General features: G+C 29.6%; 1 protein-coding gene across 2 annotated transcripts in view; it reads left to right on the top strand.

Annotated features, from left to right (window-relative positions):
- Positions 1–2,901, top strand: part of LOC116028697 (casein kinase 1-like protein 1) — a 3,883-nt gene extending 982 nt beyond the window's left edge. The window contains exons 2-7 of one of the 2 annotated variants that reach the window (XM_031270491.1): positions 820–892; positions 1,212–1,360; positions 1,450–1,545; positions 1,633–1,703; positions 2,627–2,688; positions 2,774–2,901. In XM_031270491.1, coding sequence (XP_031126351.1) covers positions 820–892; positions 1,212–1,360; positions 1,450–1,545; positions 1,633–1,703; positions 2,627–2,688; positions 2,774–2,841 — 519 coding nt within the window. In that variant the 3' untranslated portion in view covers positions 2,842–2,901. Of the gene's footprint in view, positions 1–816; positions 893–1,211; positions 1,361–1,449; positions 1,546–1,632; positions 1,704–2,626; positions 2,689–2,773 lie in introns of both variants that reach the window. The other variant, XM_031270490.1, reaches the window with a different exon arrangement.
- The last annotated feature ends 11,701 nt before the right edge of the window (positions 2,902–14,602 follow it).

Below are 14,602 nucleotides of genomic sequence, written 5' to 3'. Positions count from 1 at the left end.
ATTTCATTTTTTCAAAAACAAACAATTTCTCTTTTCACTTCTTCAGTAGACATATACTACAAGGAAAGAAAATGGTACTGGGTATATGCTTATCTCATAGTGCGTAAGTTATTGCATGAATTTTCATTTTTAAAAACAACTTTTTCTCTTTTCAAAAAAAAAAAAAACATTTCTCTTCACATTTTCAGTAGGACATAATGCAACAAGTGAAAGTGGCCATACTATGGTATACAGAAAAGACCATCTTTCAACCTAAATGGAAGAAGCATTCAAGCATTCAAGTATAGGTAGATAAATGAAAAATATGTGTTCTCGACTGTCAACCGAAATAATAATTCATCCTTAATTAAGAGAAATAATATGATTTTGTATCCATCCTTAATTAAGAGAAATAATATGATTTTGTACATAATGTTTTTAATCAAGGGCTTGTAAATGACCCATTTCTAACTCATATAATCCGGGGTGGAGAAAAGACCATCTTACAACCTAAATGGAAGAAGCATTCAAGCATTCAAGTATAGGTAGATAAATGAAAAATGTGTTCTCGACTGTCAACCGAAATAATAATTCATCCTTAATTAAGAGAAATAATATGATTTTGTATCCATCCTTAATTAAGAGAAATAATATGATTTTGTACATAATGTTTTTAATCAAGGGCTTGTGAATGACCCATTTCTAACTCATATAATCCGGGGTGGAGAAATCATCATAACTTTTCTTTGGATAATAATCAAAATAATTTTCAATGAATTGCTCTACCCCAACCAAAAAAATCATCTTTCAAAATTTTATGCAGGTGTGTACTATCAGCAGGCATCGAACAGAGGTGGAGTAAACTGGAAGTACAAGTGGGGTAGATTGCTTAGGCTTTGTCAGCATGTGGCAGGTAAGTTGCCTAGCTAACATGAAGAAGCTGATGTTATGATTGTTTTTAGAAGTGGTAAAGTTATTGAAAATAATATAAAAGAAAATATCACTCCTAAACAAACTGAAATAGTTGAAAATTTGAATGTTGATGATGATGTTAATAAGGATGAATCCAAATTGCATAAATTTGATGATCCATATGTGCCCCTTAAGTCTTATATTCCCCCCGTTCTATTTCCTAACAGATTAAAAAATTCAAAATTTGATAAATCCTTTTCAAGTCATTTTAAGTTAGTTGATAAAATTGGAGTTCTGATGTGATTGTTCTAATGTTGTAGCTGGAGTACCAAATGTGAGATGGTTTGGTGTGGAAGGAGACTACAATGTTCTGGTCATGGATTTACTTGGACCGAGTCTTGAAGATCTTTTTAACTTCTGCAGTAGGAAACTTTCTCTGAAGACAGTTCTAATGCTCGCAGATCAAATGGTTAATTCTTATTTCTTAGTTTATCTTATGTTTTGCGGACTTAATTAAACTTCAAACTCTTTGATATGATGTTCTTTTCTTTATCACAGATAAATCGTGTTGAATTTGTACACACTAAATCCTTTTTGCATCGAGATATCAAACCAGACAATTTTCTTATGGGCTTGGGAAGACGTGCAAATCAGGTATTCTGATTGTTATTCTGCTATTTCAAGTATTTTCGTTCAGGGGTACCTTTTTACACATTACATTTATTTTTACTAAAAAAACAGGTCTACATAATTGACTTTGGTCTGGCTAAGAAGTACCGAGATACTTCTACTCACCAACACATTCCTTACAGGTAGAGTGACTATTAACTGCTTTATTCAGGTTCATATGTGTGTTTGTGCAGTTCTGTACATCATATATGGCTATAGAAGTAGTAGGCTGTACTCCGTACTAACTGCTGCTAGCCAGCTACTTTTATGTCTTCTCAGATTAGCTGGATATTAACTTTTTTATTGTCTGAGATTGCTGTTTCTGGACAACTGTTTTAGTACCACTTTCCCTTTAATATGCAAAGAGTTTTCTACAATATCATGACTGAGCATCGTTGACGATCTGCTGCAAAATTTTTTTTTTTTAAAACATAAAATGAAGTTGCACATTTGCACAATGACTTGTGTAGAACATTTGTTGCTGAAGGATCTTCTGTGTTTTCTTTTTAATTTTAATTTTTTTAAAACATGAAGTGAAGTTGCACATTTACACTATGACTTGCACGGAACATTTGTTGTTAAGAGATGTGGTTAGGTTTTTTAGAAGAAAGAGTAGGATTTTCTTATTTGTAGATTTTGTTTAAGGGTGAGATGGGCTGTAATTTTCTTTCCTTAATATAGTTTCAGGAAAGTCTTTAGCATGTTTGCTAATCTGTTCTCTTACTTTCAGCTGTTGAGATTATCAAAATACACGGAGTTTGGCTGTGATTGCACAATATGCAATATGATTTATAAAACCATAATTGCCATTTGCCAAGATATGCACATGCACAAGTCATTTCTTAGAGTGATTTAGATTGCATTTTCCCTTACTCTTCTGGACTGCATGCTGAAAGTAGCATATATGTTGGTATTTTAGAGATTTATTGGGTCTGTGATTTCCTTGCTCCTTGATTATAGACATGCCTCCTCTTAAATCATTAATCCCCTGGTAGTACTGCTTCTACTGATCTTACATTCTGATGTTGGGATATTTTGATGTAATAATGAGTGGTGAATGATGCAGAGAAAACAAAAATTTGACAGGAACTGCTAGATATGCAAGCATGAACACTCACCTTGGTATTGGTAAGTGTGCTGCTTGTGTTGACTTTGTTGTTATCTTCCTGCTATTACTTCTTATCACTAACCTGTACTATTATTTACGCTATAGAACAAAGCAGGAGGGATGATTTGGAATCTCTTGGATACGTTCTAATGTACTTCCTAAGAGGAAGGTGATAATTGCTGTATACTCCATTTCTGCCTTGTCTTCTTTTGTTAACATCTTCCATTTTAACATCTATTTTTTACAGTCTTCATTGGCAGGGACTAAACCTTAAACCCAAAACCCTAAAATCATAAGCCCTAAAATCTTAAACCCTAAACCCTAAATCTTAACCTCCTACCCTAAACCTTAAATCAAACCCAAAACCCACACACTAAACCCTAAACCCTGCAAGCAACCCTCTAAACCCTAAAATCTTAAATCTTAAATGCTAAAATTCTAAATCTTAAAACCCTAACCTTAAACCGTGTAACCCTAAACACCCTAACCCTTATCCTTGCAAACCCTAAACCCTAACCCTAAAATGTTAAACCCGGCCCTAAACCCTAAACTTAACCCTTTACCCAAAACCTTTTAAAACTCTAAAACCTTAAACACCAAAACCCTAAACCCTACCTTACACCCTAAATCCTGAAAACCTTAAACCTAAACCCTAAACGCAAAACCCTAAACCCTAAATCTTAACCTCCCACGCTAAACCCTAAACCTTGAACCTTGCAACCCTCTAAACCCTAAAATCTTAAATCCTAAATGCTAAAATCCTAAATCTTAAAACCTTAAACCTTAAATCGTGCAACCCTAAACACACTAACCCATAAACCTTGCAAACCCTAAACCCTAAAATCCTTAAACCTAACCCTAAACGCAAAACTCTAAACCCTAAAATCTTAAACATTAAACCCAAAATCTCTTAAAACCCTAAGCTTCAAAATTAATATGCGTGTGATATGAATCCTGGGAATTATATTGAATTAGATGGCTTCAAATTAATATGCTCGTGAGTGTGATTAACATATAGATTTAATAAAAATGATTAGGAAATTAGATATATAATAATTAATAAATATGTTTAGGAAAGTAATATAATTTGTTAATAAGAAATAAAGAGTTTCATAATTAAATACAAGCCTTAAATATTTTGCAAAAAAGGACCCGGTTAATATTGACTTTTTTTTTTAAATGATGTGGCATCTTCTCCTTCACTGCGGTGTATAGCATCTCTACATCGGCGGTGCATCAAATATTAATCCTAAAAATAATGTTATTTTTCATCTTAAGTTTAGATATGAGTTGTTTAATAAAACTCTCTATTTTACATTTTGGCATTCTTGATTTGAGACAGTCAGCTATGTATACCATATGTTGGTTTATCTCATTGTGGTCCTTTGCCGGCTAGGGTCACAACACTACGGATTTTACTCAGTGCACATCCATCGAGCAGTGGTTGCAAGTTTCCCTCGTCACTTAAAAACAAATCTTTATTTTGATTAGGTGTTTATGAATTGATTAAGGATACAATGACTTGAAAATGAGTATATCTAATAAACAAATAAAAAAAATCAATCAAATACTACCGCATCAAATAAAATTTCCTGCCTCATGAAGAAGAGACAGTATAAAATTTTCTTTGGATAAAATTATTGTATATTATCCTAAGTGGAAGAATCTGCCAAGCTAAGTAGAGAGGATGGATTAGGTAACAGAGCGTAGAAGATTGAGAAGATTACGAAAGTATAGTCTAGAATGCAACTATGGGTGTATAAACTACAGGACAATTGGCTAAATTAGATTTAGGAATGGCATTATATCCATTTACAATGTTATTAAAATATGTCCCTACAAAGGCAGTCTAATTTTTTTAAAATATGTTTTGAAATTTTATTACAAAATTGCTTAATGTATTATACTTTACATACCTTAGTTCATTATATGCTGCTAATAATTAAATTATTAAATTTGTAATATGTAACAACTTTATCATATTTTCTATGCTTTTTAGAGAAGAACCAACAACATCGGTACTGAACAGAAATATTCATAGTCTTAACCATGTAAATGGTTCGCAACAATCAAGTCCGTACGTATTTGGTGTTTTTGAAAATTCAATCAATTCACCATTGAGCATTATAACTAATAGTAAGTATGATCAAAACTAAATACATACACATCCTAACTATTACCTATACGTATTTGCATCCAATGTCGTTGATATTAAGATTTTCAATGCAATGAAATTTGCAGGTGGTCAATTAATCAAATCGAGTATTATTGGCACCAATAATAATACTCAAATTGGAAGATCCAATCAAGGTATGGACAAATTTAAATAAAATTAGATCTAAACTATTTTCCAAATTTTGGATATAATTGAGTAATATTATATCTCTGTTTTATTTTACATTGCACATTCCTTGATCTAACTTCACTCAACAGCTACAAGTTCAAGAACAGTGATAGAAGTTATAGTTCCATTAAACGATGTGACTAATGGTTAGTTTGTAAATCTTATTAAAATTTATATTTATTTGAAATAATATGAATTGTTTAAATCATTTTTCGAAAGTTGTTAGTAGTCTAGTCAACTAAAGAAGAAGGTAGACAAAGATGCAACAAGACACCTTTAAAGGTCTTCGGTCAATTTCAAAAGCTAATAACTACGGAACCAACGTTTACAGCTACGGTTGACAAACCATTAAGTAATGCGACTAAAGGTGATTTCTTTGAAATTGTAAATTTATATATGCTCATTACTGGTGTGTTATCAAAGCTTTTGGTTTAGTAGGTCAGATCAAATAAATTAATTTAATGTACTATGCTCTTAATCATGGTCGCAGAACAATTGACTGCAACACAATATGAACAACCATTGAAAATAAGCAAAGAAACATAAGATTTCGCGGCGTACCAGGTATGTTTAAATATGCATAATGAAATAGAAATTAGAGATTATTTGAAGTCAGATAATTGTTTGGGGTAGTTTAATATTTTTTTAAACAATTTTTTTTCATGAACTAATGTATTATGCTATATAATATGTATCGTAACAAAATTGTACATCTGAAATTGGATCGCGTCTATAAAATCCATTAAATAAATACATTACTATTGCATTTTATTAAAAATAACAATACTATATGCAACACAATGCTGTTTTTGTAGGTAATTATTAGCCCAATAGTTATTACGAAACAAATTGCCAAAATCGAAGTTCTGAAAAAATTGCACGTCAATCTGTATCAATCGTTTGCAATTTAGAAAATTTGTTCGTTAATGTAGCCACGGTGGAGGAGGTTAATGTGTGCCCAAATGGCCGTACGCAAATGATTTTTCAGTCCAATTCACTTAGTACAATCATTAAATAAATGTACTGGAAATTTAATCATTATTTGGAACCATCATTTGCTTACATCTTAGCAGTGATTTACAACGATATTGGTGACCCCAACAATATTTGTGAACACTGCAATGCAATATATTGGTTTGAAGAACGAGTTAATAAAGTTGTGCGCACCGGTGCACCAAAATATTCTTCGTGCTGTGGTCATGGAAAAATTAAGCTACCTAAGATGCGACAACCGCCAAAGAGGATTTCTGACTTATTTTTTACTCATGGACAAAAGCAAAAAGAATTTATACAAAACATTAGGAGGTATAATAACATGTTTGCTTTTACATCATTAGGGGCAAAGATCGACAAATATATCAACATAGGTAATGGACCGCCTATTTTTAGGATTAATGGTCAAAACTTCCATTTGATGGGAGGATTACTTCCGCAACCCGGAAATAGGCCAAATTTGCTCTATTATACATCCATGACACAGAAAATGAGGTCGACAATCGGATCAATTCATTCGCCAGGTAATCCTCTGCCACAAATTTTTGCGTACTATTACACTTCTTTGTTATACTGTATATTTACCCACGACCAACATAGGTAACACAAATTGTATTCACTTTATCTTTATCAGGATGTGTGAAAATAAGGATAAAATGCATGTCGAAATTGTGGAAGATATTAAGAAAGATTTGGCTGATCACAATGTTTTGGTGAAATCATTTCGCTTTGCAAAAAATAAAATTGACTCAAATCCAGGAGTAGATTTTAAGATGAGGTTGATTGGGAAGCGAAATGTTGATGCTCGGACATACAACTTACCCACTGTATCAGAGGTAGTTGCTCTAATCGTTGGTGATCTAGATCCAACTATGGGTCAACGGGATATTTTGGTAGAGACTAATAGTGGTGGGCTAAAGAGGATAAATGAGCTCAATCCCGCATATCTCCCGTTGCAATATCCTATTATGTTCCCATATGACGAAGATGGCTATAGAGAGGATATTCAATTCAGTACAAGTCGAAACCAACAAAGTGGGGGTAAAGTGCATGTATCACAGCGTGAGTTCTTCGCTTATAGGATACATGATAGGTTTAATGAAGTATCTACAATGCTATATGCAAGGAGACTTTTTCAACAATTTCTAGTAGATGCCTACACCATGGTTGAATCGAGCAGGCTTCTATATATTAGAAATAATCAAAAGGCTTTAAGATGTGAAGCCTATAAAGGCCTTTCAGATGCTTTAACCAGAGGAGAAGTTGATACTATCAAACAAGGTAAACGAATCACCTTACCATCCAATTTCACTTGCGGTGCTAGATATATGATCCAAAATTATCAAGATGCAATGGCAATTTGTCGACACAAAGGATACCCAAACTTATTTATCACATTCACATGTAATCCCAAATGGTCGGAGATTCAAAGATACATTGAAAAATGCAAATTGAATGCTGAGGATAAACCAGACATTGTATGTCGTGTTTTCAAGATGAAGTTGGATTGTTTAGTGAAAGAAATAAGAGCAGGGAATCTATTTGGTATTGTCACGGTAGGTATAATCATTTCGTTAACTTTGTTAATGCGTAATAGAGTCAGTGTTTTTAATTTTCCATTCTATTTTTAACCTTCATTTTTAACGTATACAAACTTACTTTTGGCGCAGTGGTATATACTATTGAATTTCAAAAGCGTGGCTTACCTCATGTTCACATTCTAATATTCCTACAAAGATTGTCAATACCCTTTATAGCTGAAACAATGGACAAATTTAATTCAGCAGAAATACCTGACAAAGAGGTTGACATTGATTACCACAAAGCTGTAGAAGAATTTATGATTCATGGAGTGGAATAGAAAGGCCTAAATCTCCATGCACGGTGAAGGTAAAACAAAGTATTTATATAAGTAACAACTTTTCTTTCAAAAAAAAGCAACAATTTTCTTTTTGGGCATATAGGAGGGGAAAACCTCGAGAGTTAATTAACCCATTAAGCGGGGGCTGGGCAATGGTAAACTGCACCTGCCAGTAACAATTTTTTTTTAATAACATATATACTCCTCCATCCTATTTTATGTGTCTGATTCGGTTAACAAGCTTAATTGAAGTTATTTTCAATTCAATTTTTCATAGTATTAATTTTAGTATTAGTATATAAATTGTATATATTTAGAAACTACATTAAAAATACTATTAAATACAAAAAATTAAATTTAAAAACAATAAGAAAATTAATATTTAAAAAATCAGCAAAAAAGAAATAATTAGTTTGATCATTGAATAGTAAATATGATAGGTAAAATGGGACAAAGGGAGTATATATATAATTACCAACAATAATCTTAAAATCCCATCAAATCTGTACCATTAAAAAAAGACAATAGATGATCAGGATTGAATCTCATTATCTCGTCTAAATGAGGTGATCTCACTGGATCCAAATCCTATATATATATATAATATAATAAATAGAAAAATATATAAAAAAAATTAAACACCATTTACATTCACTAGAGTTAGTTAAATATAAAAAAATATATAAAAAATAAGTTTAGAAAAATACCATTTGAATGTTGAAGTAGGAAAAAAAAAATTAGGTTATTCCTAAAAGTTAAAACACAAAAATAGCCTAATACTCAACATTAACAAACAAGGGAATAAGCCTATTCCTAGGAACGCCATTCCATTCTAAGCATATTACACGAATCAAACGTGCTGTAAAAGTATCATTTTTCCTTAAGTAAAATTATAAAGGAAAAATGTCAAATAGGTCATCGAACTAAAAACTCTCCAATTCAATGCTTAAACTTGAAAAATTGAGCAATTAACATATTTGACCTATAATGGCATGTTACCTCTAAATCACCCATCATGTATGATGCCACATAGGTGATGATGATAATGATCATCATTATTGTTGTTGTAAATTATAATGTAATTATGTGTAAATTTTATGTGATCGCTGCTAACTGAAGACAATAATTGTAAATATAAATATGGCCGTTACCACCATTATATAATCAATCCATAATGTCCACCATTAATAAGCTTTATAACAATTACTAGTTTTATACGCGTATTGCGCGAATGGGTTAATGCCCAATGTTTATATTTAAATAAATATTTGAAAGTATATCAATGTAAGATTATATAGGAGAAGTTTATACATGGGTAATTGAATGTCGAATCTTTTTATTTAAATATCTAACTCAAAATATATGAATCAAAGATAATGTAGAAAATTCATTATAATTATTACTAAAATAAATGTTTGCAGCCTTGTAAAATTGATAGTCTAAATATTTTGTCTAAAAATGATAGTCTAAATAAATACTACTTTTAATTTGAATTTTTCTAAGTGTTCTTAATTTTCTTTTGAGTAACATTGTCATTGTTTTCATCTTTACTATTTGTTCTCTTCCTTTTTGTTGGTAGTGTGTTATTTGCAATTCGGTTATTGTTGGTAGCATAGATGACAACGTCATGCAATGAGATTATGATATAGGAGCTATGGACTTTTTTTAGGTGTTCTGCTTGGGGTTCATTTGGTTCAACCATTATTGTTGAATGAGTTATTGTGGATAAAGAAATTCCTAGTTTAAGAAAAAAGATTAAATAAATTAATAAAAATTTGAAAATTTAAAATATTATGTATTCCAAAGATATTAAAAAGTAGTTTCTTGCTTCAATTTGCTGGGTAATGGGTTATTTGAGTACTTTCATTGTCAACAAATTCCCCAAGTAGTTAATATGATTGGTTTCAAACTATTCTTTTTTATTTTTTTCATGGTATTAAAGAAATACATATGTATCATTTTTTGGTGTAACTACTAATTTATTTAATTCAATAAGAGTAAAATAGAATGATTCCGCTTCAATTTGTTGGGTTATTATTTGAGTACTCTCTTTGTCAACCAATCCCAAAGTAGTTAATATAATTAGGTTCAAATTATTTTAAATTTTTTTTCATAGTATTAATAAAATACTTGGTAAATAAATATATAACATTATTTTGTACTATAACTTTGATATTTAATTACAAGATATTGTAAAAATAAGATAATGGACAATGTAATGAATATCAATTGATAAATTCGAATGTAAAGAATCTTTGCATGAGAGAAAATAAAGACAATATAACTAATGAAATTATTTTCTCTTATTAATTTAATTTTTTGATAATGAATAATTTTTTCAAATAAAGGTATTGTAGACACATAATTCTAAATTAAAGAAATACATATGTATCATTTTTTGTTGTAACTACTAATTTATTTAATTTAATAAGAGTAAAATAGAGTGAGAAACTTAATTATGTCAAATTTGATTGAGATGAGGTTCGAACCTAAGATCTTTCTTATAGAAATTAATGGGTAAGTTAAAAGTTAAACGGAATATTAACGGAGAAGAGAATATTTAACGGAAAACTTAATGGATAATCATAAAAGTAAGGTTAAATTAGATAATCTCTATTAATAATATTAATCTGAATTATCTTAACCATCTATTTGATTAAATAATTCATTTGAACCATCCATCTGATTAAATAATTTGACCGCCATTTTTTCTACCCATTTTAGGCCTAACTCTCTTGGGCTCTTATTAGTATAGTAGATTATTATTATTATTATTACTAGTATTTTCGCCCGTGCGTTGCACGGATTGGATTTGTTATAATATTTTAAGAATATTTGAAATAAAGGACCTTGTGTATCCTATATTGCCAAACTAAAATTTATATATTCTGTAGCAACTAAATATTTAAAGTATTAATAAGGATGCATGTATATTTAATATTATTTTGGTCTGATAAAATGTTTCTTGACAAAAGATTTAAAATTGGTATTCATGAATGTATACTATTAGAAATTTAGTATAACAAAAAGAAATAAAAACACATCTAGTATAGAATAAGATTTAAAGAAGAATTTACCAATTAGCATATTGCTATCCACTCCTCCGGGAGCCTTCAATGATCTAAAATCATTGAGTTTGAACATGTGTTTGGGAAAGACGGATTCATCTAGATCGGAAGCGCTAATCAAAGTGTCGTGATTCACTTTCATCATATATTTATGCTCGCACGACTTAAACCTCATGCGATACGTTTGCACAATGAAATTGTGAATATCATAGACTTCCCATTCCTTCAAGAGTTTCTTGAATTTAACCACAAACTCTTTAGGGATTTGTAAATGGATACAAGTTTCCTGAAGAAAGAAAGAAAAAAAAAAAGAATATTGTAATGCTCTGTAGGTGCAAATATTAAATATGACTACAGTGTTCACTACAAAATGCCAACCACCGCAAAATTTACACAACCTTTTTTCCTCTAATTCATAGAACAAAATTCGGCCACGATATAGGCACAATCTGCTCTCTCTAATTTATATACACTTTTAAACTTAATAACATTTACCTGGGAGTCATGGAGTAAGCACTCCAGTGTCTGTTGGTTGATTGTGGAATGTGGATATTCCCTTGACAAATAACAACGCATTAGCCGGAGTCTAATACAACTCATTCTCGTCTTGGGAGATAGGTCGGAAGCAGAGACAAAAACAGACCCCATTAGTGAAAGAACAATATTGTTGAAAGATTTGCGTGACAATATCGTTTTCCTATTTCGATTTGTGTGAGTAGGTTATAAAATTTCTAATTGATGAATGTATTTATAATACGAATAGACGGAGGAATTGTAATATAGGAATTGTAGAGGAATTGCAGTATACGAATTGTATTGGAATTGTAGTATAGGAATTGTAGAATAGTAGACTTCATTTTGTAGTATTGAATTTCATGTTTTAATAGCAGATTTATTTGATACGAATTGTATTGGAATTGTAGTATATGAATTGTATTGTTTGGAGTCTAATACAACTCCTATACGAATTGTATTGGAATTGTAGTATATGAATTGTATTGTTTTAATATTATTCTATTGTTTTAATATTATTCTATTATTTTAATTGTTTTAATGTACAATAGGTTGGGCGGGAATGAAGATTTCGTTTTGGAGAATTTTGTTTATATATATATATAGATTATAACAATGTACTAATCCTAATGCATAACAATGTTTTGATGTTATATGATTTCGTGTTTTAATATTATTGTACTTTTAATATTATTTTATTATTTTAATTGTTTTAATGTACAATATTTTGGGCGGGAAATAGGATTTCGTTTTGGAGGATTTTGTTTTTATAAGTATTATAACAATGTACTAATCGTAATGCATAACAATGTTTTGATGTTATAGGATTTCGTGTTTTAATATTATTGTACTTTTAATATTATTTTATTGTTTTAATTTTTTAATGTACAATATTTTGGGCGGGAAGGAAGATTTCGTTTTGGATGATTTTGTTTTTATATATATAAAGATAAAGATTATAACAATGTACTAATCCTAATGCATAACAATGTTTTGATGTTATAGGATTTCGTGTTTTAATGTTATTGTACTTTTAATATTATTTTATTATTTTAATTGTTTTAATGTACAATATTTTTGGTGGGAAATAGGATTTCGTTTTGGAGGATTTTGTTTATATATATATATATATATATATATATATATATATATATATATATAGATTATTATTATTATTATTATTATTATTATTATTATTATTATTATTTTTAAAACAAATCAAATCAAAATAATTATATTAAAAAAAAAACAACCTGTCATGGCTTCTTCGTTCATGTTGACTTGGATGTAGAAGACACATCTTCCCCGTCCAGATTGATATGGACAAAGAAATTTGGCGGGCTTCTCCATTAGATCGGATGGAGAAGGCGCCGATATCTTTATCCATATTGGATGAAGAAGCCGAAAACCTTCTCGGTCGTTTGCAACAATTTGTGAAGGTTTTTAATTTCTTTTGAATAAGATGTCACATAAGGTGCCATATATAAAAGAAAAATTAATCAGTTACTTTTTGGTAACCTGTTAAAATATTAATTGTACAATTTTAACAGATTAAGGCTTCAATTTAATTTAATTTTATTTTTTAGTTCGAGTGTTTAATTGCATTTTTAGTATACAGTTGGATGAACTATTCGATTTTTTTTTTCAATTATAAATATATAGGATTATTGATAATGATGATGATACAATTATAAAAACATAAAATTTTCGAACAATGAATACATAATACACTAATACAAATTCCTGTCTAGAAACCGTGTGCATCTGTGACAATATTTTGGGAGAGCTTTAAATTGTTATCCTTTTGTTAAATGCTTATAAATTTGAAACTTAGCTTACACAAACATTTATACATGTATAATGGTACTAGTTACCAGCACACGCGTATTGCGCGAATAAGTCTAATGTCCAATGTGTATTCTTAGATTAGTGTTTTAGAATTTATAAAGTATCATCCGGTATCCTGACATATATATTAATGCAAGATTATCAAATTTTTCATAAAATTAAATATTTCAAGAATCCATAAATATGACGTGACCGAAATGTTAGGTTAACAGGTGCAATGGCAGTTTAGAAGATAGTACCCAAAACTGCTATTTCAAAAATCCATAACTATAACATGTGTCAGAGATATGAAGCATCCTCACTGGATAGTACCCAAGCATAATTTTTACAACACAAAACCCTACTAATTTTACCAGTTTGGTGTGATCCATGCTTCATCTTGTGGCTTCCGCTAGAAATAAATTCTTGATTAATTGACCAAAGTTCATGGTAAATTTTATATTGTATTTTTTTTAATACACTNATTGTTTTAATATTATTCTATTGTTTTAATATTATTCTATTATATTAATTGTTTTAATGTACAATATTTTGGGCGGGAATGAAGATTTCGTTTTGGAGGATTTTGTTTATATATATATATATATAAAGATTATAACAGTGTACTAATCCTAATGCATAACAATGTTTTGATGTTATATGATTTCGTGTTTTAATATTATTGTACTTTTAATATTATTTTATTATTTTAATTGTTTTAATGTACAATATTTTGGGCGGGAAATAGGATTTCGTTTTGGAGGATTTTGTTTTTATAAGTATTATAACAATGTACTAATCGTAATGCATAACAATGTTTTGATGTTATAGGATTTCGTGTTTTAATATTATTGTACTTTTAATATTATTTTATTGTTTTAATTTTTTAATGTACAATATTTTGGGCGGGAAGGAAGATTTCGTTTTGGATGATTTTGTTTTTATATATATAAAGATAAAGATTATAACAATGTACTAATCCTAATGCATAACAATGTTTTGATGTTATAGGATTTCGTGTTTTAATGTTATTGTACTTTTAATATTATTTTATTATTTTAATTGTTTTAATGTACAATATTTTTGGTGGGAAATAGGATTTCGTTTTGGAGGATTTTGTTTATATATATATATATATATATATATATATATATATATATATATATAGATTATTATTATTATTATTATTATTATTATTATTATTATTATTATTTTTAAAACAAATCAAATCAAAATAATTATATTAAAAAAAAAACAACCTGTCATGGCTTCTTCGTTCATGTTGACTTGGATGTAGAAGACACATCTTCCCCGTCCAGATTGATATG

The sequence above is a fragment of the Ipomoea triloba genome, chromosome 9, assembly GCF_003576645.1.
Source record: "Ipomoea triloba cultivar NCNSP0323 chromosome 9, ASM357664v1".
Taxonomy (NCBI): domain Eukaryota; kingdom Viridiplantae; phylum Streptophyta; class Magnoliopsida; order Solanales; family Convolvulaceae; genus Ipomoea; species Ipomoea triloba.
This window is presented reverse-complemented; position numbering and strand designations above follow the sequence as displayed.